The 23,253-nt window shown below is 47.2% G+C and overlaps 1 protein-coding gene and 2 non-coding genes across 5 annotated transcripts in view; 2 read left to right on the top strand and 1 right to left on the bottom strand.

The window, feature by feature from the left end:
* Positions 1-5,370: 5,370 nt before the first annotated feature.
* Positions 5,371-5,443, top strand: TRNAV-CAC. Its single transcript has one exon. It is a non-coding gene; the product is annotated as a tRNA-Val (tRNA).
* Positions 5,444-5,697: 254 nt separating this feature from the next.
* TRNAG-UCC lies at positions 5,698-5,769 on the bottom strand. Its single transcript has one exon. It is a non-coding gene; the product is annotated as a tRNA-Gly (tRNA).
* A 423-nt stretch (positions 5,770-6,192) lies between these two features.
* The window catches only part of DPP9 (dipeptidyl peptidase 9), a 29,482-nt gene continuing 12,421 nt past the window's right edge, over positions 6,193-23,253 (top strand). Inside the window, exons 1-9 of one of the 3 annotated variants that reach the window (XM_039516138.1) lie at positions 6,193-6,358; positions 8,195-8,284; positions 16,171-16,424; positions 20,047-20,159; positions 21,235-21,444; positions 21,665-21,833; positions 22,008-22,121; positions 22,392-22,520; positions 23,015-23,076. In XM_039516138.1, coding sequence (XP_039372072.1) covers positions 8,229-8,284; positions 16,171-16,424; positions 20,047-20,159; positions 21,235-21,444; positions 21,665-21,833; positions 22,008-22,121; positions 22,392-22,520; positions 23,015-23,076 — 1,107 coding nt within the window. In that variant the 5' untranslated portion in view covers positions 6,193-6,358; positions 8,195-8,228. The remainder of the gene's footprint in view (positions 6,359-8,194; positions 8,285-16,170; positions 16,425-20,046; positions 20,160-21,234; positions 21,445-21,664; positions 21,834-22,007; positions 22,122-22,391; positions 22,521-23,014; positions 23,077-23,253) is intronic. The other 2 variants (XM_039516137.1, XM_039516139.1) reach the window with 2 other exon arrangements.

Consider the following 23,253-nt stretch of genomic DNA (forward strand, 5'->3'; position numbering starts at 1 on the left):
ATTAAATAGGTCTTTGTGGCGTGGTTTGAAACCATCTGGTCTTGTCTAGGCTGATCTTCTCCCACCAGTGGTCTAGTGCCGCTGCAGCTCTGCTGGAGCGTGCAAAGGTGGGAACACTCATCTGGCTTCTGTTTCTTTCACCACCTTGTCAGCTAGATGGGCTACACTATTGCTGTCACGGCGGTTAGCCCCACGGGGACTATGCTGGCAGTAGTGGGATTCTGGGAGACATTAACGAAAATGCTAATGCAGACAAGGTCCCACGGCTTCAGTGTGGCTATGGAACATAATTTAAGATCCAGGTCCTACCGCAATCTGAAACCATGTTTGCAATATTGCCAACCCCCAGACTCATGAGCCAGGCCCTCAAAAATCACGAGATTGGCTTAAAAATCAAGGGATTTTAAAATAAACCGATATATTTTTGTGTAGTTCTTTTGATTTGCCTTCTGGAATCTGAGACTTTGGGATGCGTTTGCATCACATTTGCAAGCTTTTCTCTGCAGCCACCAGGGCGAGAAACTTATTTTTTTAAAACATGGAAGCCAAGATCCTTATGTAACCTCATGACTGCAGGAGCTGGGGCTTTAAGAAAAACTCCAAAAAGTGTGAGACTCACCATGAAATCATGAGATGATTTGCAGATGATGCAAAACTACTCAAAATAGTTAAGTCCAAAGCAGACTGCAAAGAGCTACAAAGAGATCTCACGTGACTGGGCAACAAAATGGCAGATGAAATTCAGTGTTGATAAATGCAACGTAATGCACATGGTGCCAGGTGAGACAGAAAAGCCTAGATAGATAGATTAATTTAGTCCACATGTGAGTCTCTCTGATGAGTCACTCTCCAGCATACGGTTTTCTTTTCTATAATTGTGCTGGCAGTGGTTTTCTGCAGGCATTGAAACGTGTCCTTGAGGAGCGTAAAGCTATAGATACGGCCTCGGCGCCAATCTCACCAAGACCTAACTGAATAGATGTCCCTGGAACCAAGTTCACTTTGACATACACTGGTAGGTGTTCAAACAGCCGCCTTCATCTCGGGGTTGTTCCCCAGCAAGAGCTGCACTCACTGATACAGAGATACAGACCCAAACATTCCAGTCTGAGAGGAGGAGCTGGTTTCCTCCTCTTGCCTACCATACCGGTGTCCACACACGGACTTTGCGTGCATGTCCCGATCGGGGAAGAGGTGGTTAGAGGAGATCGGTGCTGGGGTATGTTGCATGCACAATATTGTGCAAGCTCTGATTTCCAACAGGAGGGATTTTTCTTGTGATGAGTGGCAGTTTCTTTTTATTCTTCATCAGGCCTTATAGCCCAGCAGGCATCAAACTGGTGCAAGGAAGCGCAGCTTTTACTGACCTTGATGGGGTTGCCTCTACTTATATCCAGCACTGAGGCTGGTCCTTAGAGCTATCCGTACTTTTTGGTGCGGAGGTCTGATTGGGCTGGCTCACAGCAATTCAGTGAGCTATTACTTTTCCTGGGATGAGGCTTCCACTTGTGCTCCAGAATCCAAGCTTACATGTATTAAAATAAAATAATAATAATAATTCATAATGATAATTAAATTGTCAACCCTTATGGCGGCAAAGAAAACCTTCAAAATGTAAACTGATGCAGTGACCTCTGCCTGAGTCTGTCAGCTGCCTGAAACAAGATCTCTGAAACAGGTGTGAAGCATCCCTACTGTCTGCAACTGAATCAACATTGCAATTAACAATGAAGTCTAATGTCAGCATTAACTAGTTCACTGCTGACCAAAGCACGTAAGAAGGCGAGAGATGACTGTGTTACAGAGAACTGAGTGGCCTCAAGTGGAGTGGGTGGAGCTTGGGCTGTGGGTGGAGCTTGGGCTTTGGGCGGAGCTTGGGAGAACACCTCCACTCATGTTTGTTTCACTCTCAGTATTGCCAACCCTTTCATTCTGATCCATGTTTAAAAATGCTGTCAGCCCCTCCCCCACCCCCCAAAAGCATGAGTTTGGCTTGAAAATAAATCATGAGATTAAAAAACTAAAATAACATAAAAGTTTGGGGTCTTTTCATTTATCTTCAGATTTCTGAGCCTGTAGTTTAGACAATGGTTGTGTTTTCATGGTTAAGTGGATCACACACTGGACTAGGATGCAGGAAACGTGGGTTCTTTACTTGGTTCTGGCCTGTGGGGTGACCTTGGGCAATTCACTGCCCCTCTCTGCCTCAGTTTCCCTATCTGTAAAATGTGGATAATGATGAGGATGCTTTGAGCTCTACTGATGAAAGGTGCTATAGAAGGGCAATCTGGTGTTATTATTATTCATGCTTCTCTTTGCAGCAGGCTAGGAACATAATTTTGTTTAAAAAAATATATGGAAGCTGAGATTCTCATATAGTTGCATGATTCCAGCAACTGGGGCTTTAATAGAAATACCAGTTATCGTGAAACCCGGTAGAGCTGGCAACATTGCATGGTGAGCCCTTAGGGTGACCAGTTGTCCTGATTTTATAGGGACAGTCCTGATTTTGGGGGCTTTTTCTTATATAGGCACCTATTACCCCCCCCACCTCCTGTCCCGATTTTGCACACTTGCTCTCTGATCATCCTATGAGCCCTGGTTGTGCAAACAACCTGTTGGGTGACCTTGGGCACCTCTCTGAGCCTCAGTTTCCCCATCTGTAAAATGGGGTTAGTGGCACTGACCTCCTAAGTAAAGGATCCTTTGAGCTCTATTGAAAATGAGGTAGGGGTTATTATTATATTGTGCCCAGTCCTGCTCAGGGTTACCCTGGTAGTGCTGTGTGGTGGCCACGGAGAGCAATATTAGGCCCACGGTGTACTGGAGCAGCTCTGCTTGCAGGCAGGGCTTCTGCCCAAGAGTGTTGGAGCGAGCAAGGGAGTTGGCCCAGGCCTGAGTGGGCTGCTCAAGCCCTCTGAAGCTCAGCCAGGTCTCCAGCGCCGTCCTCCTGGCTGGCTCCATGCCTCTGATTCCGCCCCTCGGGACACCAGCAGAACTGCCCCCAGCTTTGATGCGGCTGCAACGGAGGCTGAGTTGTTGCCCACACGGAGCTCCCCTTCTCTTCCCCCGTCTCCAGCAGCAGGTCCCTCACTCCTTCAACCCACCCCCAGAACTCCTCCAAGCCCCCTCCACATCTGCAGGATCCCGCATGACTGCCTTCCCTACAGGCCCTTCTCAGGGTCTTGCTCAGAAGGCCAAGGACAGACTCTTGTTGCTGCTGTCAGTTGCTTGGAACTCTCTTTCCTGAGCTGCGGGGTCCTTGTTCTGCAAGGAGGGGAAGGAAGGCCTGTCCTATATTTCTGCTCTTCTGCCGACACCTGGTGGCAGCTGCATCCACACTAGCGGAGGCTTGGAGGCGGGTGGGTTGCTCAGGGATAGCACACACGAGCCATGCAGAATGCAAATCAATCAAAGGAAAATGCAAAGCTGAGACTGCCTGCCAGGCTGGCAGACAAATGAATCAAGCTGCTGGAATCACAGGAGGTTGTGAGTATACCATTTTGGGCTAGTCACTTCTTCCATAGATGCCCTTTACTCCGCGTGGGTTGGAATGGCTCAGTGGGCTGCTTACAGGCCTGAAGGCAAGGGGCTGGGGCTGGTAGCGGAGTGGAGGATATGCGTGGAAGATGCCTACTCCGGCCAAATTTACAAAGTGGCAACTTATCCTAATTTTCAGAGGAGCCCAGCACGATGCAGCGCCCGATTGCTTCCTTTGGAGCTTGTGGGTTCTCAGCAGTTCTGAAAATTGGGGGTCTCAGGCTAGACACCACAAATATGGAGGCACACAAAATCCTTGGCCTCTGTGATTCTGAGCTGGGCTTGTCACGAAGGGCCAGGATCTGTAGATTACGTGCACTTTAACCCCTCTGCAATTGAGAGGTACTGGGTGTTGAAAACCCCTGTGTAAATATACGATATGCCAATACCATGGGATGAATCCTGGAAGACAGCAAGCACCCTCATTTCCCATTGATGTCAACAGGAGCGGAGTCAACTCTCCCCAGGATCACGCACATATTGCTCTTTGTAGTTATTACTAACAATTACTATATTATACTACTTATTAATTACAATGGCCCATATTCAACCAAATACTTGCCCATGTGCTTAACTTTAAGCACGTGATGTGTTGCCAACCCTTGCAATTTCACAGTATTTGGTGGTGCTTATTTTTAAACCCTCAGCTCCTGAAATCAACATGAGACTTTCAATTTTCATTTATAAAATATGTTTCTTGCTCTTTCAAAGAAAACCTGGAAACGTGAAACAAGCGCACCGTAAATGTTCCGAAATCAGAAGACAAATAAAAAAAACCCAAATTTCTTTCTTTCTTTTTTTTTAATCTCATGATTTTGGGGGCCTACCTCATAATTTTTCAGTGCTTGTGGTTGGCAAACAAGTGACCAACGTCAGTCACGTGGGTTAATGCATGACTGGAAGGCCCTGGGCCCAGATCCTCAAAGGTAAAGCGGCTCATAACTCTCACTGAACACAATAAAAGCACCCATGGAATAGAATAGTATAGATGAGAACCCATGCCTAAATTCCTCCCTAGGCTCTGATCCTGCAAAACAATTACGTGTGGGCATAGCTTAATGAATTGATTGGCTATTCACAGTCTTGAAGTTAAAACACAAACAGTGTTTGCTCGATTAAGGGCCTTTTCAGCAAAGCACGTACTCCTGTATGAGTTACGCACACGCTTAAGTACTTTGCAACATTGGTTCCAATAATACTTAGCATTTAGACTTCACTTTATAATATGTTCAAAGTGCTTCACCAACGCTGACTTACAAGCAAGCTAATAGTGTTGCTTCGTTGTTATTAATAATCAACATTTATTCTAATAATCGGTAATGAATTAATAGTACTTAACACTTCGGATCCATGTGTGTTCATTGCAAAGGTTGAGGTATTGTATTGCTGTTTGTATCTCCAAAGTGCTTTATGAATTTTTACTTACTATATTCACACATTACCAGTATTTATAATTAATATTAATAATCAAAATATTTTGGAATCAGTCACAAATCTGTAATATTTAGTGTTGATATTACACCCCAGTTTTCCAGCTCGTTTTGTGAACTTTAACTTACTGTATACACATTACTATTATGTGTTGTTAATTAATAATAAACCACCCCATAATTAATACATGAAGAATAATTAGGGCTTACATTGCACTTTACATTCTTAAAGTGCTGCTTGGCTTGTTCTTCTGTGTTTGTCCTGAGTGCGACTTCAAAATCAGTATCAAATAACCTCTGGGTTTCTAACATTAATTATTTCTCAGACTTTTCAGCAATAACCCAGAACACACAAATCTTTAAGAGTTATCAAGACTTATGACAACCCATCCATCCATGGGTTTCCGTAGTGTAGCGGTTATCACGTTCGCCTCACACGCGAAAGGTCCCCGGTTCGATCCCGGGCGGGAACATGCTCGATTCTTTTTATTTCGATTTGCTCAGTTTCACGCTCATTGAACATCACGGTTGATTAATCAATAAAATTTCAAGTTAAATACCATGACCCTGCAGTGAATTCCTGTGGCCCCCCAGTGTTAAAAGCATTGTTAATGCATTACTGTGTATTAGAATAAACGTTGATCATTACTTACAACTAAGCAATTAACAACTGTTTAAATTTAAATTTTGAATTCATTAAATTAATTAAAAGAAAAATCCACTTAGCTGCGTTGGCCGGGAATCGAACCCGGGTCAACTGCTTGGAAGGCAGCTATGCTAACCACTATACCACCAACGCGCTTCTGTCAGGTTTTCGCTGAGAGCCCTACAGGAGAACAGCACAACTCTAGGACTGTACCATTCGCTAAGCCTTGGAAAGGGGTAGTGTCTACGAAAGGCATTCTGAGGACTAAACCAACGCATGTGTGGGAAAGAGGGGGGGCTGGGCGAGAGAGTGCCCAGGCTCCAGGAGGGGGACAGACGCCTCTTTCATCCTCCTCCCATTAGGTTTAGTTCCCTCCATGGACCCTCAAATTCCCGGGTGAATGATACCATCCCTCTTCCGGAATGTCGGCTTCCCCTCCCCACGGTACAATGGTTGCGCCCAAGCTCCCCTATCCTCGAGAGTGGTTCCTCCCAAGCGCTTCTCCCTGGTGCCCCACCCAGGGGCGGGCTGGTTCCGCGCGGCCCTCCCCTCTCCGCCCCGAGACCGGGGCGCTTCCGCCTCCGGGTTAAAGGTCGCGCCTGAGCAGGCCGCCCCCCTTTCCCCTCCCCGTTTCCGGGGCTGCTGTCTGAGTGTCCGGGACATGGAGCGGGAGTGAAGGCGCCCCCGCCCCCCCTCCCCGCTGAGGAGCCGCCCCGGCCGGGGGAGGACGCCGAGCCCCGGGGTGAGTACGGGGGGACGGACGCCCCTCCCCGCCCCGCCGGGGCTCTGACTCCCCCTCCCCGGCCTGAGGGAGGGGCGGGGTCACTGCCCCCCTCCCGCAGGGGCCCATGGCGCGGAGGGGGGGTGGGCTCTGCCCCGGGGGAGGGGGTGTCTCTGGCTGGGCCTCTGTCCCCATTGCCCAGGAGGGTGGGGAGCCCCCCCAGTGCCTTGGGGGGGGCTGTGTCACTGGCTCCCCCTCCCCCGATTTCCTGGGAGGAATGGGGGGCCTCGCCCCCATTGCCCTGGGGATGGGGGAATGTTACTCCCCCCCAGTCTCTTGGAGGGTGGGGGAGTCTGCTCCCCCTGGCTGCCTCTTGGGGGTGCGGGTGGAGAGTGGGGGGGTGAGGAATGTGCTCACTCCTTATTTTCGCAGGCGAGCGTCGACTCACCCTTTTGGCAGCTGGGGCGGAGGTTACAGTGACACGCATTCCAGCTGCCCTTTTTGCCGGGCATTGCCTTGGCAGCCGGCTCCCTCCTACAGAGAAATAACCGCTTCTCTGGCCTTGCTTGTGACAGGAGCTTGAGCAGGGCTTCTCCGCCTTGCTGTTAATGCCAGTGGCTGTTGGCAGCTGCTCCATGACAAACCCTATTCCTTTCTGTGCAAGTTCTTATTGATTCGCCTATTTTGGGGTAGGTAGGTCTCTGAGCGTCAAGACAACACAGGGAAACATTTAAGGCTGTTAGGCCTGGGGGTGACAGCATCTTTGTGGGGCTTGCAGATGCAGCAGCAGTCCAGGGGCTTGCTGACGAGATTATAATTGCCCATGTCCTCAGCCTCTCTGCCAGATTTCTGATTCCTTAGGCCCCATTAGTTTGGGTCATCTTCAGTTGGGAGCGATGGGCACTGCTGTGGCTCTTCTGCATAGAGTTTGATCCCCTAAGGGATTGTAAAAGGGTGTCCCTTGGGTCAGACCCCATGCCAGTCCTGATGTGGTTCATACGCACATCTAAAACTGTCCCCAAAATACTGGCTGTTTCTGCCTAGCCCCACTTTGAGCTTTCCGGAGTCAGGGAACATCATTGCCTGGAGCTCTCCCTGATGGAGAGGGCAAGTGAAATAGCCTCTGTACCTAGCCTCCCCTAGTGTACTGTTGGGTGGATAAGAGGTGGTGGTTGTTTGGACAGGCTCAGGGGTCTGTTAGTGAAGGCTGTTAGTGCTGCAGATCTGGGGCATATTTACAATCCAAAGCTCTATGAGGGGGAGGTCCCATAGTACTTTCAGGATTTTCTTGGCTTGGATTTTGCATTAAAGACACATTCCTCCTTACGGTCTTAAGGAGCAATAACATCTTGTAAATACCAGTGACCCTGGCCATTCTGTCGCAGTTATCAGGCTGTTGCTGAGACAGAGAATTGTCAGCTCTGTAAACAAGTGGGGGTTATATTCTTGGTGGAGCTGGTGCCTGAAATATATGCAACAGACTTGAGTACTCTCTCTCTAATCTAGGGCTTTACAGCAATCTGGGCATTAAAGATTGAGATCATTCAGAAGATTTTAACTGGGAATTTGGCAGAAGAAAAAGCTGCTGACTACCTGTGTGGTTCACTGCATACACTGAGCTTTGGTGCTGAGGAGCTAGGAAATCCGCCTCTTAAAATATCTGGGTATTAATATCCCATATGGGTTAATTGGGATGGTACTGGACTGCAAAGCAAAGATATCCCCAGGAAGCTGCTCGGTAGGCCCCAGGCTGTGTCAGCAACATGATTGATGGACGACTCCTTTTACAGTATTTCATTCCCATGCCAGGGGGAACTGCGGTTACATGAGATCTGTTCTTTCTCTCTCCTCATCTAGTTTCCTGTCGTGCCCAAGGCTCGCTGAGTAGTTAATGCAGAAGATAAAGAGGGTTCGTCTGGAAAACGAGACTGCAGGAAGTTGGAGAAGGTAACTTTCCTGGTCTCTATCGGGATCTTTGGGACCAAGTGGTCAGAGGGCTACAATCAACATTCTGAATGAGTGATGGACACGATAAACCACCATCTGTTAATTCTGCCTGTGGCATCCTGTGTCCAACCATATTGAGAGTGCCTGAAATGTTTGAGGAAAATTACCTCTTTCCTACTGAATTTAGGTTCCAGGCTTTAAAAGGTCTTTGTCTGCATTTTTCTACCCTAATGCTCCTTGCTCCCCTACCTTTGCTGTTTCTCTTCAGCCTAACTTTATTAAATTTCCCCCCTCCCCAAAACCTGCAGCCATGTAACCTCGTCAGATGTGGCAGATTAAGCAGGACGGTAAAACAGTATATTCGGACATCTTCAGACTCTTTTGTGTTGTGGTTGAGAAATACTGAACATAGTATTAAAGGCTGACTGTTCCGCTTCCACTGAGATCATCTTGGCTCTTGGGCCATGTCTGTGCTGCAGGGTCTAGAGCAGCATATCTATGGTGCCGTAACTATGCCAGTTTAACCCCATCGTGTAGATGCACTCTGCAGCGATGGAAGGTTTTTTCCATTGCTGTAGGAAAACCACTTCCCCGAGTGACTGTAGCTAGGTCAACAGAAGCATTCTTCCATTGACCTAGCTGCATCTACACCAGGGGTTAGGTCGGCGTAGCTGTGGTGCTCAGTAGTGGGGATTTTTCTCACCCCTGAGTGTGTAGCTATGTCAACCTAAATGTTAAGTGTAGACCAGGCCTCAATCACAGTGTGTTCTACAGACAAAATTCACCAGGAAGGGGGATAACCCCAGGATCTTTTGGAGTGCCTTTTTACTACCACCTAATTGTTAGCTGTGGGGTTAGTCACTGTGGAGTGGGTGGTTGCAAGTATGTAAAATCTGGGTGTGAATGGACTGTCTTGAACTTAGGTCACTGAAACCTGATCTGGCCTTGAAAGCCATTCTTGTGAGGAGCAGTGTTGTTTGAATGATCACGTCACTAACCTTGAAGAGGCTTCACCAATTGGGTGGGAATTAGCTGTAGGGTGGAATGTCTTCAGCTGCATGAAAGCTATTTTGTTTTACCAGCTGAGCAGACTTTTAAGATCCGAGCTGCAGTGGGATTTGGGAAAAGAGGCGTGTACCCAAGTCACTGCTCTATCCCTTTTTATATCCTTGTGTTCTCTGTGATGTATTTTTGATAGGCAGCAGTTTGCCTTGAAACACAGTATTAGTTGCTTTGAAGGGGAAGGACATTAGACTGAATTTAATTCCTCCTGCATGGTCCTGCGTTCACACTGGACAGACTCAAGACTGTTGACACTCTTCAAAGTCTTGGGAGAAAGGGTACGTCTACACTACGGGACTATTCCGAATTTGCATAAACCGGTTTTGTAAAACAGATTTTATAAAATCGAGTGTGCGTGGCCACACTAAACACATTAAATCGGTGGTGTGCGTCCACGGTCCGAGGCTAGCGTCGATTTCTGGAGCATTGCACTGTGGGTAGCTACTCCGTAGCTATCCCATAGTTCCCGCAGCCTCCCCCGCCCCTTGGCATTTCCGGGTTGAGATCCCAGTGCCTGATGGGGCAAAAATCATTGGTGGTTCTGGGTACAGCCTCACCCCTCCCTCCCTCCTGACAGCGGCAGACAACCGTTCGCGCCTTTTTGCTTGGTGAACCGTGCAGACGCCATAGCACAGCAAGCATGGACCCTGCTCAGCTCCATACCGCAATCGTGGATGTTTTAAACACCTCGCGCACTCGTGCAGTATATGCTGAACCAGGACCTTCAACCGAGGCGAGTAAGAGGCGGATACGGCAGCGCGGCGATGACAGTGATGAGGACGTGGACACAGAATTATCTCAAACCGCGGGCCCCGGCGCTTTGGAGATCCTGATGGTAATGGGGCAGATTCTATCCATTGAACGCCGATTTTGGGCCCGGGAAACAAGCACTGACTGGTGGGACCGCATTGTGTTGCAGGTGTGGGCCGATTCCCAGTGGCTGAAAACTTCGCATGCGTAAGGGCACTTTCATGGAACTTTGTGACTTGCTTGCCCCTGCCCTGAAACGCCATAATACCAAGATGAGAGCAGCCCTCACAGTAGAGAAGCGAGTGGCGATAGCCCTGTGGAAGCTTGCAACACCAGACAGCTACCGGTCAGTCGGGAATCAATTTGGAGTTGGAAAATCTACTGTGGGGGCTGCTGTGATGCAAGTAGCCAAAGCAATCACTAAGCTGCTGCTACGAAAGGTTGTGACTCTGGGAAACGTGCAGGCCATAGTGGATGGCTTTGCTGCAATGGGATTCCCTAACTGTGGGGGGGCGATAGATGGAACCCATATCCCTATCTTGGCACCGCAGCACCAGGGCACCCAGTACGTAAACCGGAAGGGGTACTTTTCAATGGTGCTGCAAGCACTGGTGGATCACAAGGACGTTTCACAAACATCCACGTGGGATGGCCAGGGAGGGTTCATGATGCTCGCGTATTCAGAAGCACTACTCTGTTTAAACGGCTGCAGCAAGGGACTTACTTCCCAGACCAGAAAATAACAGTTGGGGATGTTGAAATGCCTGTCGTTATCCTGGGGGACCCAGCCTACCCCTTGATGCCATGGCTCATGAAGCCATACACAGGCAGCCTGGACAGTGGTCAGGATCTGTTCAATTACAGGCTGAGCAAGTGCAGAATGGTGGTGGAATGTGCATTTGGCAGACCTCAGCCAAACCAATGTCCCCTATGTTATTGCTGCTTGCTGTATTCTCCACAATCTCTGTGAGAGTAAGGGGAGACCTTTATGGCGGGGTGGGAGGCTGAGGCAAATCACCTGGCCGCTGATTACGCGCAGCCAGACACCAGGGAGATTAGAAGAGCACACCAGGAAGCGGTGCGCATCAGAGAAGCTTTGAAAACGAGCTTCATCAATGGCCAGGGTACAGTGTGACTGCTGTGTTTGTTGATGAACACCCAACCCCTTGATTGACTCAGTCCCTGTAAGCAACTCCGTACAGCTTACTTATGCAAATAAAGTCACTCTCATTTAAAAAGCATTAATTCTTTATTTTTTCATTATAAAAAGAGGGAGAAGTAAGGGTGTGCTTTGGGAGGAGGAAAGGAGGGATGGAGAAGGCCATTAAAAAAAAATTCAGAGTAACGGCATCCTTCTGGTTGGGCTGTCCACGGGGTGGAGTGGGCGGGTACGGAGCCTCCCCACGCGTTCTTACACGTCTGGGTGAGGAGGCTAAGGAACATGGTGAGGGGGGAGGGTGGTTATACAGGGGCTGCAGCGGCACTCTGTGATCCTGCTGCCGTTCCTGAAGCTCCACAAGACGCCGGAGCATGTCAGTTTGATCACGCAGCAGCCCCAGAGTTGCATCCCGCCACCGCTGATCTTCCTGCCGCCACCGCTGATTTTCCTGCCGGTCTTCCTGCCGCCACCTCTCATCTCGGTTGTCCCTCCTGTCCTCACGTTCACTGGCCTCTTTCCTGTAATTTGAAACCACGTCCTTCCACTCATTCAGATGAGCTCTTTCATTGCGTGTAACTTCCATAATATCTGAGAACATCTCATCTCGCGTCTTCTTTTTCCTCCGCCTTATCTGTGCTAGCCTTTGGGATGGAGGAGGGACGCTTGAAAACTTGCAGCTGCATGAGGGAGATAAATATTTAGAAAGATACATTTTACAGAACAATGGTTATACTCTTTCACAGTGAAAAGCACTATTCACCTTACATAGCACATGTGATTTCTACAAGGTCGCATTTTTCATCTTAATAGTGACTGCTTGCATCTCTGGGGTTACAGATCTCACAGACACAGGTCCAGGCATCAGGATTCAGCTTGCATGCGGCCATGGTAAGCCACTGTCTCAGTGATTTACCCCTCCCCCCCCAACGCATGGCTAATACCACGCTAGCTCCCTGCTAATCAACAACCTTCCCCCTCCCCCCCACCCACTGCTTGTCCGGTAGCTTGGGAAGATCGCGTGACCAAACAGAAAAGATCATCGGCATTTCACCCTCCCCTCCCGCTACGTGCAGGAAAGTGTTTTTAAGCTGCTGCATTCCACGAACCCAGTAGAAAAATGGCCACCCCTTACTTAAATTCCTGATTTTTAACCAGGTTATCCTGAACGATATCACTTTGCTGAGGATAACAGAACAAGATAAAGAGCGGATGCTTCTTGAATGCCAGCAGTCCCGGGACCATACGCTGCGATGCTTTGCCACGCAATGATACCTGATTACTTGCTACATGCATGGCATGGTAAAGTGTCCTACCACGGTGGGCAGAACAAGGATGCCTTGCCCAGAAACCTTCTGCAAAGGCTTCTGGAGTACCTACAGGAGCGCTTCATCGAGATGTCCCTGGAGGATTTCCTCTCAATCCCGGACATGTTAACAAACTTTTCTAAGTAACTATACTGAATGCATCCCAAGTCCTCAGGGCAAATCAATCATTAAAAAAGGCTTGCTTAAAAAACACTGTTTGCTATTTGCAAAGGTACACTCACCAGAGCTCCCTTCCAGGGCGTCATTCTCTGCAATAGTTGCTTGTGAGGGCTGGGAGCAGGGTAATTCCGTCAGGGTGATAAAAGCTCCTGGCTGCTGGGGGTCACGGAGTGCTGTGTGCTCTCTGCGAGGTCTTCCTCTTCTTCTTCCTCTTCATCTTCCCGTCTGCATAATCCTCAGACATGGCAGAGATTACAACCCCACCTCGGAATCCACAGTCAGGGTGGGGTACTTGTGGCGCAGCCCCTAAAATTGCATGCAGCTCAGCATAGAAGCGGCATGTTTTCACCTGCCCCGCCCCGACCTTCCATTTGCTTCTTTGGTTTTCTGGTAGGCTTGTCTGAGCTCCTTAACTTTCACTCTGCACTGCACGGAGTCCCTGCTGTGGCCTTTAGCAGTCATAGCCTTAGAAATTCTTTCAAATACTTTTTCATTTCGTCTTTTGGAACGCAGTTCTGTTAGCACTGAATCCTCTCCCCATATAGCGATCAGATCCATTACCTCCCGAGCGGTCCATGCTGGGGCTCTTTTTCGATTCTCAGGAGACTGCATTGTTAACTGTGCTGATGAGCTGTGCGTGGTCACCTGTGCTGATGAGCTGTGCGTGGTCACCTGTGATGATGAGCTCTCCACGCTGTCGAAGCAGGAAATGAATTTCAAAAGTTCGCGGGGCTTTTCCTGTCTACCTGGCCAGTGCATCCGAGTTGAGAATGCTGTCCAGAGCGGTCAGTGGTGCACTGTGGGATAGCTCCGGAGGCCAATACCGGCCACACTAACCCTATTCCGATATGTTAATACCGATATTAGCGCTACTCCTCTCGTCGGGCAGGAGTACAGAAACCGATTTAAAGAGCCATTAAAATCGATATAAGGTGCCTCCTAGTGTGGACGGTTGTGGCGTTAAATCGGTTTTACACTCGTAAAACCGATTTAAACGCCTAGTGTAGACCAGGCTAAAGTTCCTCAAAGCTCGGTCCAATGTTCCATCACGTTGTCCGCTGTCTCTGCCACTTTGGCTTTAGTTGTGCTGATTGGAAAGTACTTTCCTTTGTTTAATTTTCAAGCTGTGATTTGTTTTGAAGGTTGGCTTCAGGGTCATAGATATTAGGAGTGGTGGGGAGAGGTTTATTTTGAGATCCTCTTTCTGTAGCTTCCACACTGTATTTGGTTCTCTGCACCACTGAGAGACCCAGGAATTGGAAGCTGCCATTTTACTCTGTAGCTGTAATTTAATGGAGCCAAGCTGTATTTTAGTTCAGTTTTTCTGGCCTCATGTACTGTGGTCTGGTCTGCTGGTTATGCAGAGCCCACTCCACTTACTGGGTCTCAGGCAGCAGATTGTGTGTGTGGTTTGGATTTCTACTTGCCTAATCTCAGGTTAGTCTCTCAGAATGAAGTCAGAAAGTAACAGATTAGAGGAGGAACTGTCAAGACTTCCCTTTTCCCTCTTGGTTAAAGGAAAAGAGGTTTGTGTGTTTGACATCACAAGAGGTATTTTATTCATTAAGAGGGCAATCGAGTTGTCATTGTGCTTGACCATTAAAAGGCATAATTCTGTAGGACAGAATACGTCTAATCGATAGTCAAATGAGATCATGACGTAGGGAAGAAAACTTTATTCTGAAAAGGCTATTGGAAGGTAGTGGGGAGTCCCCCAGCAGTGCTGAGAGATTTCCTGGCAGAATCATTTGTGAGATAAAGTGGATTGAGATGAAACGATCTAACACTGGTTTATGAGTTAACCACCCACCCCCAACTCCTGCCAGAATCAAACTAGGAGAGGGCTTGTTCAGGTTCTGTGTGGTGCTGAGGCTGCACTTTCAGAGAGTTGGTGTATATTTCATGCAAATTAAATACTCAGGTCTGACAGGCACATGGTAGGATGTTCTCCTGTTGGAATGCAGACAAATCTCTTAAGGGGCCAGCTGCATTCACTCATTTAAGAAACATGACTTTAAAAAGGAAGTCTTGGTTAACTCTGGGCTGTTTAGAACAGCGGTCTTTTTTTAAAACTTCTATAGACCTTATTTACTACAGTGTTGTATTGATGCAACATCCAAGATGGTGATTCTGTCAAAGTGATGAGACCGCTCTGGTTTCATTTATTTTACAGCAAACTGAAATCCTCAGATACCCACGAATAGCTAAATGTCCCAGCGTAGGAGCCTTGACCCCATAAGATGACCATGAAGAAAGATGGTCCAGCGGTTAGGGTGTTAGCCTGGGACATGGGTTCCATTCCCTGCTCCAGCACAGGTTACCTCAGTGTGTCAATTCCTATTTGTAAAGTAGCACTTGATAAAAGCATTGGCCTACCTCATGTGGTGGTGTGAGGATAAATACATACAAGTTTGAGGTGCTCAGATACCATGTTAATAGGTAGGACTAGGAAATAATGAAGTGACTAGTGCTGTGGTGACTTGAGGGTGCCATTGCAGAAATGTCACTATTTAGAAGAAAATGAGTCTTGCAAATAAGCTTGCTCTTGGGTTACCTGGATCTATGCTCCCTGGGCCCTGGTTCCACTGAGAATAAGGTCCCTACTCTGACTTGTGGGCCCTTGCCTCATCTGGAATAAGGTTGATCAAGGCTAGTGTATCCTGCTTCATATACAGATGTTGGACTGTGCAGATCCCAGAAGTGACTAATGGCTGGAGGGGCCAAACTGGAAGGTTTTATGACTATGGGAGATGGGTTGTGGGTTTTATATAATGTGATACTTGGGAAATCAATGAAGGATTCCTGCTGATTATGCAATAGGAGTCCAGGATATGCATTATTCCTGTGCCACTTTCCATTAGTCAACTTAATTCCACTGGTATCTTATTTTGTCATTTGTGCCACTTCACTCCTGGTTGCAGCAGCACTTCAAGTAAAGCAGGTGTCATGCCTTCACTAAACCGATTTGAGATGCTTATCTGATCTCTGCAGGAAAGGAAGGGGACTTTACTTCTATATTCCCACAGGTCAGAAGTTTCTCTGTGTGCTCACCCATACATTGATGGGATAGGTCCTGATTGGAAGATACCATCTAAATGCCTGGAGTATGTTTCACTTAGGTCAAACGATTAAGCACTTGCTACACCAGATGCTTTCCTGCCCTGACTGATAAGTTAACTTTTTTCCTAGAAGAAGTCCTGCAAATGAGTCTTGGGCTCAGTTAGCATCCTTTACCAAGTTGGGTGTGGAAGATGGAGTATTCCTTTCCATCTGGTACTGTTTATGTTTAACTGGTAACCTTTATGAATGTGTAGGTAACTTTAGGATCTGTCCTTAGAAGATAGCTGAATGCTCAGAGCTCCCTGTGAGCGGATGGAATGTGCCTAATCCGATTCCCCACATTAATTCATCTCCCCCACCTTCTTTCTCAGTTTCTTGACCAGTTCCGAGGGGGAAGAGAGGATGACTGCAGTGGATGCACTGTCAGACAACACTGAAGTGGTCGAGATGGAGGACGCGCCTTCCCAGTTCCTGGTGGAGAAGCATTCGTGGGATGGGCTGCGTGACATTATTCACAGCAGCAGGAAGTATTCAGGCATGATAGTGAACAAGGCGCCCCATGATTTCCAATTTGTCCAGAAAACAGAAGAATCCAGCCCACATTCTCATCGCCTTTACTATCTGGGTAAGCCTGGCTTCAGCCAGCCACCTTCCTTAGTAGGTCACCTTGATAGTCCCTTGGCAGAGCCAAACCCGTCTCTGTGCCAGGAAGATAAGTTTTGTTGGCTGATGTCTCCATTCATCGCTAGGCAGCCCGGTGCCAGAGAGGAAGGAGAAAAGAAAGGATGATCTTGTGGTTAAAGCACTGGATTGGGACTCGGAACTGGTTTCAGTTCCTGGCTCTGGTGTATGTTTCTTATATGATCTTGAGCTAGTCACTTAATCTCTCCATGCCTCAGTTCCCCATGTGTTAAATGGAGATAAACCTGCCTCTCTCCTACCCTTTGTTTAGACTGGACACTCTTCAGGGCAAGGACTAGCTGACTGCTTACATATAGTGGCTGACCCCAATAGGGCCCCAGCTTGGAACCTCTGTGTGCCACTGCCTCTTTTCATTTCTCACGTGGACTTGGGTTTGGTCAGTTCTCCGAACTATGGAGTATTACCTCAAAAAAATGGGGACAATTTGGTTCTTTAAACAGGTTGGCTATCCAGGGACCTGATAACTCTCCCTATGGTTATTGTATCCTTGCAAGCCCAGTGCGTTTCATTGATTAGCCAGGTGATATCAATTTTTTTTCAATCGAGGCAGCCCATCAGACAGTCTTGTTGCTGTTCTGCCCAATAAGCTGGAAGAGCCTGACCTCGCTGTGGGTGTTGTCAAAGCATTTACAAGCACAGATTTATCCTCACAAGAGGAAAAATAACTAGATAAGTGTTGGGTATTAATGATATTTCCTAGAGAAATATTCTGTTCCTTACTAGAGACTTGAGAGAAGGCAGATCTTTGTGCTGTACCAGTTTTATAGTTATGGGCAGAACCATGATGTAACTAATAAGCAACAGTTAAATACAGTGGCAGGATTTTATAAGGGCTGGATAATTTTATGGTCAGTAATAATTAGTTTTACAGGCTGTGAAAGGGAAATATTTAATGCTCCAGGGCAAAAGCTGATCATTACAGGGCTCAGTAAAGAACTTTTCCCCAAGTGCGACACTCCACACAACTGACCATGTTTTCCTGCAGTGGGCCCATTTTTCTTTGAAGCCTTGGATACTGGATTTGATGGACCAATGGTATGACCCATTCTGGTAACTTTTGTGTGCCTGTGTCTGTTACTTATTGTAGTCCTCAGTACATTTTCATAGAGAAATTAGTGGAACAGGCACCCTGCAAACAAGTTAAACAGATGTGTTAAGGGGGGATGGGGAAGCATGTCGGTTCCTTAGTGAGAGAGTATGGACAGTAACGGCTCTTCATTAATTAAGTTTGTCCATATGTCAGAGCAGAATAGATGCATTAGATCCCTTTGGTGCTGGTTCTTTGGTGTAAGTGACAAAAGGTAGCCAGATAATTTAAGTACAGTAAGACTTCAGAGTTATGAACACAAGAGTTAGGAACTGACCGGTCAACCACACACCTCATTTGGAACTGGAAGTATGCAATCAGGCAGTAGCAGAGACAAAAAAACCCAGAGCAAATACAGCACAGTACTGTGTTAAATGTTGAGTATTAAAAAAATAAATAAAGGGAAAGTTTACATTTTTTTGACAAGTTAAGGAAACTGTTTCTGTGCTTGTTTAAATTAAGATGGTTAAAAGCAGCATTTTTCTTCTGCATAGTAAAGTTTCAAAGTTGTATTAAGTCAATGTTCAGTTGTAAACTTTTGAAAGAACAGCCATAGTGTGTTGTTCAGAGTTATGAACAACCTCCATTCCCGAGGTGTTTGTAACTGAGATTCTGCTGTAGTTGGCTTATGAGTCTCATTTAATGTTAGTAATTTTTCTCCATAGTGTCAGGAGTTTCTAATTCATCTTCCTAGCTGAAGTTGCACAGTAGAATGACCATGATGATTCTAGTACCCAGTGTTAGATGATGTATCCATATGTTTGATGATTAATGTTCATTGCTCCCCTCCCCAGGAAGATATATGGAACACAGGAACAGATTAGATGTTGGCCGACTATATCAAAGCAGTGTCTAGTAATTCGATTTCAAAAATATCTTAACTTCAAGGCATTCCCACACTATAGGGTAAAACCTTCCTACTCTATTACAGCATCATTAAGCTGGGGTTGAGTTGCCCATTCTATTTGATCCGTACTGCATTAGGTAGGTATTGTGAAGAATCTGATTCTGAGTTAAGAGATGTGCCTGTTGACGTTTCACCAATATGCTTAAAAGCAGCATACCAGTATTTTCCCACGCTTAGCATAAGTATTGCTTTCCAAGCATCAGTGTGGCTCTTATTGGAGTATGCCCATTGAGGAGGGGGGAGGAGCGAGTAAATATTTTCTATTCGACCTTTGGAAAACTTTGATATCAGAGCTGAGCATCTTTTCTACTTCATTTAAGGACCAAAATACAAAGTATTGAAAACTAGGGGACAATTCTTTTACAGATACTGGTTTATCATAGAATATCAGGGTTGGAAGGGACCTCAGGAGGTCATCTCGTCCAACAGTAGAGAGTCATCATAGATAATATTAGTGCAGTACGAGAATATCCATAGATGGATCTGAGGTTCACAGGTTGTTGTAGTCATGGCCTTGAGAATGCATCTGTAGTATTATCTGTGTCCCTGACTGCAGCCTGTTCTGTCTGAGCATGTTAGATCTTTCCTGGGCTGTTCCCATAGATTCTCGTGTTGTATCATGGCAGATGCTGCTTATATTAAACACCACATGCTCAGCATTTCAGTGTTTCTGCATCTCTGAAGATTGTATGCTTATAAGTTGCTTTGCTTCCTGAGAACTTATAAATATATTTAAATGTTAATTGTTGTGAAGTGAATTTAGTGACAGACTAACAGGCTTGGAGACTGAAGGCTTCCTTTCCTGCACAGAATAGATGCTACAGGGACAGTAGCATGGGAAGCTTCCCCCACACGGCATCCTGTCAGCGTACTGCAGCCTTGATCTAGAGTGTCCCCACCAGTAAAGGTGAAAGGAAACATTCATTGTCTTTGGTGCCTCTGCTGAAACTGCCAACAGAGTTGCCAGCTGTTAGGTTTTTGATGTTGGAAATTGTTATTTGTGCCGGTCCTTCATTTTACTGTGGCCATTGAACAGGCAGCATATAGCAATGCCTTTTGGCCAGTATTAAACAAAGCCACATTTGAACCTGGTCTCTAGGACCTAAAGCTGTAACAGGCTGGCTGTGTTTGTTAGAACGCTCTTTCCGGTTAGCAGATCTTCGTTGTGCTGAGGAATGTTAAGAGGGTTCTGCTGACTCGGACACGCACAGCTACAGGGGTCAGCTCTCTAGAGTGAGGATCTAGGGTGGCGGCTGAGCAGACTGTAGAGAGGAACCCTAGGATCAGCCAAAGCTGGGAAAAGGTTTGAATAGGACTTAGTCCTGTTGAAAAATTTGCATGTTAATAAAACTAAAGCGTTTGGACCCTATGCAGTAAGTGGATCGTTTAAAAGCAGGTTGAGAAATGCACCTCTTAAAAAGCCCCTGAGCCATCTAGTCTTCCTGAATATTTAAGAAAATGGCCTTGTTTATCTGCCTTTCCTGGGTTAGTCCTGGCTGACTGCTCTGAAATTGCCATGATTATTTTGTTTTGTTTTGTTGTTCCATACAGGGATGCCATATGGTAGCCGGGAGAATTCCCTTCTTTACTCAGAGATTCCCAAAAAGGTACGGAAAGAGGCCCTGCTACTCTTGTCATGGAAACAGATGCTGGATCACTTTCAGGTGAGGAGATGCAACATACTCTTTGCGGTGGTGGTGCGTGGGGACCCAGGCTGACAGTAGGATGTTGGAGTGGTAGCTGGTATGTTGGAGTTCAGTGAAGTGGCATGTAAGGCAGGAACAAGGAGCAGGGCTTGGTGCCGGGGGCATGGCACTGGTAGAGTGCTGTGTAGGGAGATGTCTTCTCTGGTAATACAGGAGAGTGGCTGGTGTGCCAGGCACGGGGCTGGCAGTGAGAGCATGGAACAACAGCTGGCAGGGCAAGGGCTGGTTTAACACTGTACCCAAGTCTCCTGTTGCCTGCAGTCTACCTCCAGTTATAAACCAGTAACATAAACTGTTGGGAGAATAGCACAGAGCTCTGGCTGTCCTGGCCAGACTCCCCCACCTGCCCTCCCTCCGTTTGCACATTGATTACCATGTTTATTTTTGATAACTTTGTACTTTTATCAAATGTGTGGAATAAGGATCAATCTGCTGCCTGCATTCTAAACATACATTGCCCGTTAGACTCACATAAACCAGATTGAATTAGGAAGGGAAACGAATTCCCCCTCCCTGTCTTCACAGGGGCCTGGTGTTCTGGTACCATTAATAATTCGCCAGCCTCAGCAACAAGAGGGTGGAAGATATGGGAGTGGCTTTTGACTTCCCAAGTCTTCTGTTAAGCAGAGATTTCAAGTGCCTGGAACTACACTTGAATCTTCTCAGAGTCCCTTTGAAACTAACTCAGGATTCCTGGAATAGCAGTTGTTTGCAGTGTCTGACTTGGAAGCTGTATATGAGAGGACACGGATAATGTAATTAGGTGAATTGGCTGCTCCTAATTTGCATAAGCAAGCGGCAGCTCTTCCTCAGTTTGAAGGTGGAGGTGCCATTCATAGACTACAGGTCCAAGCCTTTGGCTCAGATCTAGATGAGGACATTGCAATTGGAAGGTCATGGGGGTGTAGCCTTCGTGGGCTAAAGATGGCGGTAGCCGTGCTGTCGGACTGCTGGCTGCATTTGCCTAGTGGATTACATTCTAGCCACTCCTGGATTAGCTGGTCTCATTAATAAAGTGTTGCCATTCCTTCAGACCTGCAGATTGTCTCTCTCTGTCGTTCGCAACCAGGCAACCCCTCACCATGGGATGTACTCTAGGGAAGAAGAACTCCTGAGGGAACGCAAGCGTCTCGGGGTCTTTGGAATCACTTCCTACGATTTCCACAGCGAGAGCGGCCTCTTTCTTTTCCAGGCCAGCAACAGTCTCTTCCACTGTCGAGATGGGGGCCAGAATGGCTTCATGGTGGGTCCGCTAATGGCTCTGTGGGAGGTTTGAGGGATTCCGCAGCTCAGCGTGGTGTTCCCATAGTGAATGCCTCTTGAGTCAGACCTTGGCTCTGGTCTGCCATCAAGTCTTGTTTTCTTGGTCTTGGTTCCCTTGTGGGTGGGCTGGATCTATCCAGGAGTTTGTGCCTTTGAAGCTGAAAGCAGAATGGGGAACATCCTATGCCTTATTTCCCCAGGTGTCTCCAATGAAGCCCCTGGAGATCAAGACCCAGTGCACGGGACCACGAATGGATCCCAAGATCTGCCCTGCCGACCCCTCTGTCTTTTCATTCATCAATAACAATGACCTGTGGGTAGCGAATATTGAGACGGGAGAGGAGAGACGGATGACTTATTGCCATAAAGGTAACCAGAACTGCTCCTCCACATCTGGAGGCGAATCACCTCTTGCGGCAAGAGTCTGACCAGAAGGATTTACTCCTCTGCTCTTCTGTTTTCTTTTCCATCTAAGTCCCCCTTCCCTTTCTGGATCACTCTTTCCATTAACTTCAACCGCTCTCTGCTCTTTTTCCTCTGCAGGTTTATCCAATGTGTTAGATGACCCCAAATCGGCAGGTGTAGCCACATTTGTCATCCAGGAGGAGTTTGATCGGTTCACAGGGTACTGGTGGTGCCCCACAGCCACCCTAGAAGGTGAGTGTTCTGCATAGCCCTGGAGAGACCAAGCTGCATTGGTAACATAATTACTGGCCCCTGTAAGGTGCTGAGTTCCCAGTCATTCATTATAGGATGTGCACTGTGTGCTGGTAAATATTTGTGTGAATAGTTAGTAGGTGTGGCATGACCCTAAGGGAGATGTGGAAAACCAGTAGGCCCAGTATGTGCTGCTGTGGTGGTCCTGGCAACCTGACACAGTTGGGGAAACTGCGTGACGGCAAACAGACCAACCTTGTCTTGTCCTAGGTTCAGAGGGTTGGAAAACGCTGCGGATCTTGTATGAGGAAGTGGACGAGTCAGAGGTGGAGATAATTCATGTTCCTTCACCTGCCCTGGAGGAGAGAAAAACGGATTCCTATCGGTACCCCAGGACAGGTCAGTGAGGTGCAGGGGAGTGACTAATGCAGCTGCTGCCTCATGCAGGCTGAAGCATCATCTGTGCTATAGACTTTGCATTATTAATCTAGATACTTACCAGGATTTAGGGGAAGGTCCATAAATTTTCAGGACAGTCTCTGAATCTGTCAGCACAAAGTTCATTGCAGGAAGGACAGCTAAAGTCCAACTTAAGTAAAGGGGTTGTTGTTACGAGATGGAGGGTATCCCTTTGCCACATTGCTGAAAATGCACTTGGAATCCCACCTTCTCCATACTGGGAATGCTTGCCCATGCATTCGTTCACATGGGCAGGCATACTTCTCCACACATGGAATCTCTTCTCTCCACACCAGCAATCCCATTCCACAGGTGTATATCCACACAGAGCCAGATAGCATCAGGCTCAGATTTTTATTCTCCACAAGCCTGGGATGCTCAGACCGCTTGCCATCTGATAATGGCGTGTTCTCTCATTGCTTCTTCCTCTGCAGGTAGCAAAAATCCCAAGATCTCATTAAAACTGGCAGAGTTTAAAATGGACAGCCAGGGAAAGGTAAGTATGATTACTGCAACAGGAGTGACAGAGTCCTATGGCACCTTATAGACAAATGGATGTATTGGAGCATAAGCTTTTGTGCGTAAATACCTTCTGATACTTGCAACAGGAGGGTTCTCCCGTCAGCATAGGTAATCCACCTCCCTGAGGGGCGGTAGCTAGGTCGACGGAATT

The sequence above is a fragment of the Mauremys reevesii genome, linkage group 26 (assembly GCF_016161935.1).
Source record: "Mauremys reevesii isolate NIE-2019 linkage group 26, ASM1616193v1, whole genome shotgun sequence".
Taxonomy (NCBI): Eukaryota; Metazoa; Chordata; order Testudines; family Geoemydidae; genus Mauremys; species Mauremys reevesii.